The sequence below is a fragment of the Etheostoma spectabile genome, chromosome 7, assembly GCF_008692095.1.
Source record: "Etheostoma spectabile isolate EspeVRDwgs_2016 chromosome 7, UIUC_Espe_1.0, whole genome shotgun sequence".
NCBI lineage: Eukaryota > Metazoa > Chordata > Actinopteri > Perciformes > Percidae > Etheostoma > Etheostoma spectabile.
Genome location: NC_045739.1, coordinates 11,323,712 through 11,325,628, shown reverse-complemented (window position 1 = coordinate 11,325,628; position 1,917 = coordinate 11,323,712). Strand labels below are relative to the sequence as shown.

The window sequence follows — 1,917 nt, the reverse complement described above, 5'->3', positions numbered from 1 at the left end:
ATATATATATATATATATATATATATATATAAAATAGCTTTGTATGCACATTATTTAAAAAGCAGTTAAGTATTAATAGCAAATAAATATTGCAGTGCAATGAAATGAAATGGTAAATGAAACACATTACACTTAACTACACATTACAATTAGACAAAACAAAAAGAGCATATTACATATACTTATATTACAGTTGAGTTGTATCACCTTGTCCAGGATGTATTTGTTGAGGTAAGGCATATAACCCTGACTGGAAACTGGACCATCATCATCATCCCTGAAGTGCTCCTCCAAAGCAACTGGGTCATGTGGGATAGATAAGACTGTGCACAGGTTGTGGGACAGCACCTGAAAATTCACAATGTACAGGACAAAAGTATTAATAAATAAATAAAATAAATAAATAACACATTCAGAAAAATAATCATTTTGATCTTTAGGGAACTGAAATTTTTGATATTTCTGCTGCAGCTGTTTGCACATACAATAGTGCAAAAAAATAAAACAATGTGGGTGTAAGAAGTCAGTGTACTGCATGGCAAACATTTTAAGACCCAATGTTTGAACTGCAAAAAAAGGACTTTTTTAGTTGGTTTAAAACCACTAAAATCAAATTTAATTTGTGCAGCAGTTTTCATACATTCAGTGCTGCTCGAAGTGCTTTACAGGTGACTGACAAACCTGACAAAACAAGAGACTTGTTAAAAATATAGTTATAGGATTGAAAAATGTGCATGAAAATATCAAGGTGAATATGAATTAAAAAAAGTGATAATAGGCAATACAAAATAAAAGATGACAATAAAATATCCATGAGACATGAAAACAATTCAGACGATTTGTAGGATATGTTTTTTTGTTTGTTCTTTAAAGTAAATTATAAGTTACATAAACTACTATATGTAATCAGTGTAGTACTACTACTAGTTGTACTTTCACTGCAATAAATGTCTTCAAATGAGAGCATGCACTGTTTTAAGATATCTGTTGCATGTTATCAGACAACCAGTCTCTGTGTGTTGAGCCATAACCACATCCTGTCTCTAGTCTCCAGTGCACTACAACATCTGTCGGTTTTGAGGCCACGGCATGCAAACTTCTTTCTTTGAGCGCGTGTAAAGAACATGATGCCTGTACACAGGCTGCATGCATGGGGGGGAAAAGCCTAGTCATGAGGCTGACTGGCTGGGGGCCAGCAGCGGCAGGCAGCATATTGCAGGAAAGTGGAGGTGGCTGGAAATGGAGTCTGATACACAGCAAGACCAAGGAGTGACATAACAATGAGATCAACAAAATACAGTGGCTTCATTGACGTCCTGTGGCTAGAGACAATAATCACCAACATGTATCCACTTTGTCCTTGCTCTCACTGTAACAATGTTCTTTTGACGTACACAGGCTCATGTCTATTCAACTTGCTGTTCTCTGGTCAGGTCCAGTGCCAGAGAACCCTTTGCACTACAAGCTGGTACATGGAGGTCCAGTGTAAGCACAGCTTGGAGATGAGGGCTCCCATTCATGTAGAGACTGAGAGCAAACTGTTGCTCTTGGCAGACAGAGGTGCATATTGTGCCCTCTTTCAGCAGTGAAAGCATTTGTATTGAAATATAGAGAACAAATTTGTTCCTTGTTGGAAAGCATTTCATTTAAAAACACAGGAAATGTTGAGGACGATAAGTATTATCAGATTGCGTACAGACTTATTTATTGAAACAGAATTAAATGTAACAAAGACAAAAGAAGAAATGCATTTGTGACATTTAGTTTGCTGAGCATTTCAAATATTTTCACCTCATCCTCCTCAGAGCGAGCCCACGTGATGGAAAATGAATTGAGGTAGGAAATGAGGCAGCAGAGTAAAAAAAGGTAGTGAATTGTCATACGAATAAAAAGTCTAATTTTACAAGTAGAAGACCC

General features: G+C 36.5%; 1 protein-coding gene across 2 annotated transcripts in view; it reads right to left on the bottom strand.

Annotated features, from left to right (window-relative positions):
* Nucleotides 1–1,917, bottom strand: part of LOC116692791 (differentially expressed in FDCP 6 homolog) — a 9,191-nt gene that overhangs the window by 6,922 nt on the left and 352 nt on the right. For both annotated transcript variants that reach the window (XM_032521317.1, XM_032521316.1), the window contains exon 2: nucleotides 208–348. In XM_032521317.1, the coding sequence (XP_032377208.1) occupies nucleotides 208–348 (141 nt within the window). The remainder of the gene's footprint in view (nucleotides 1–207; nucleotides 349–1,917) is intronic.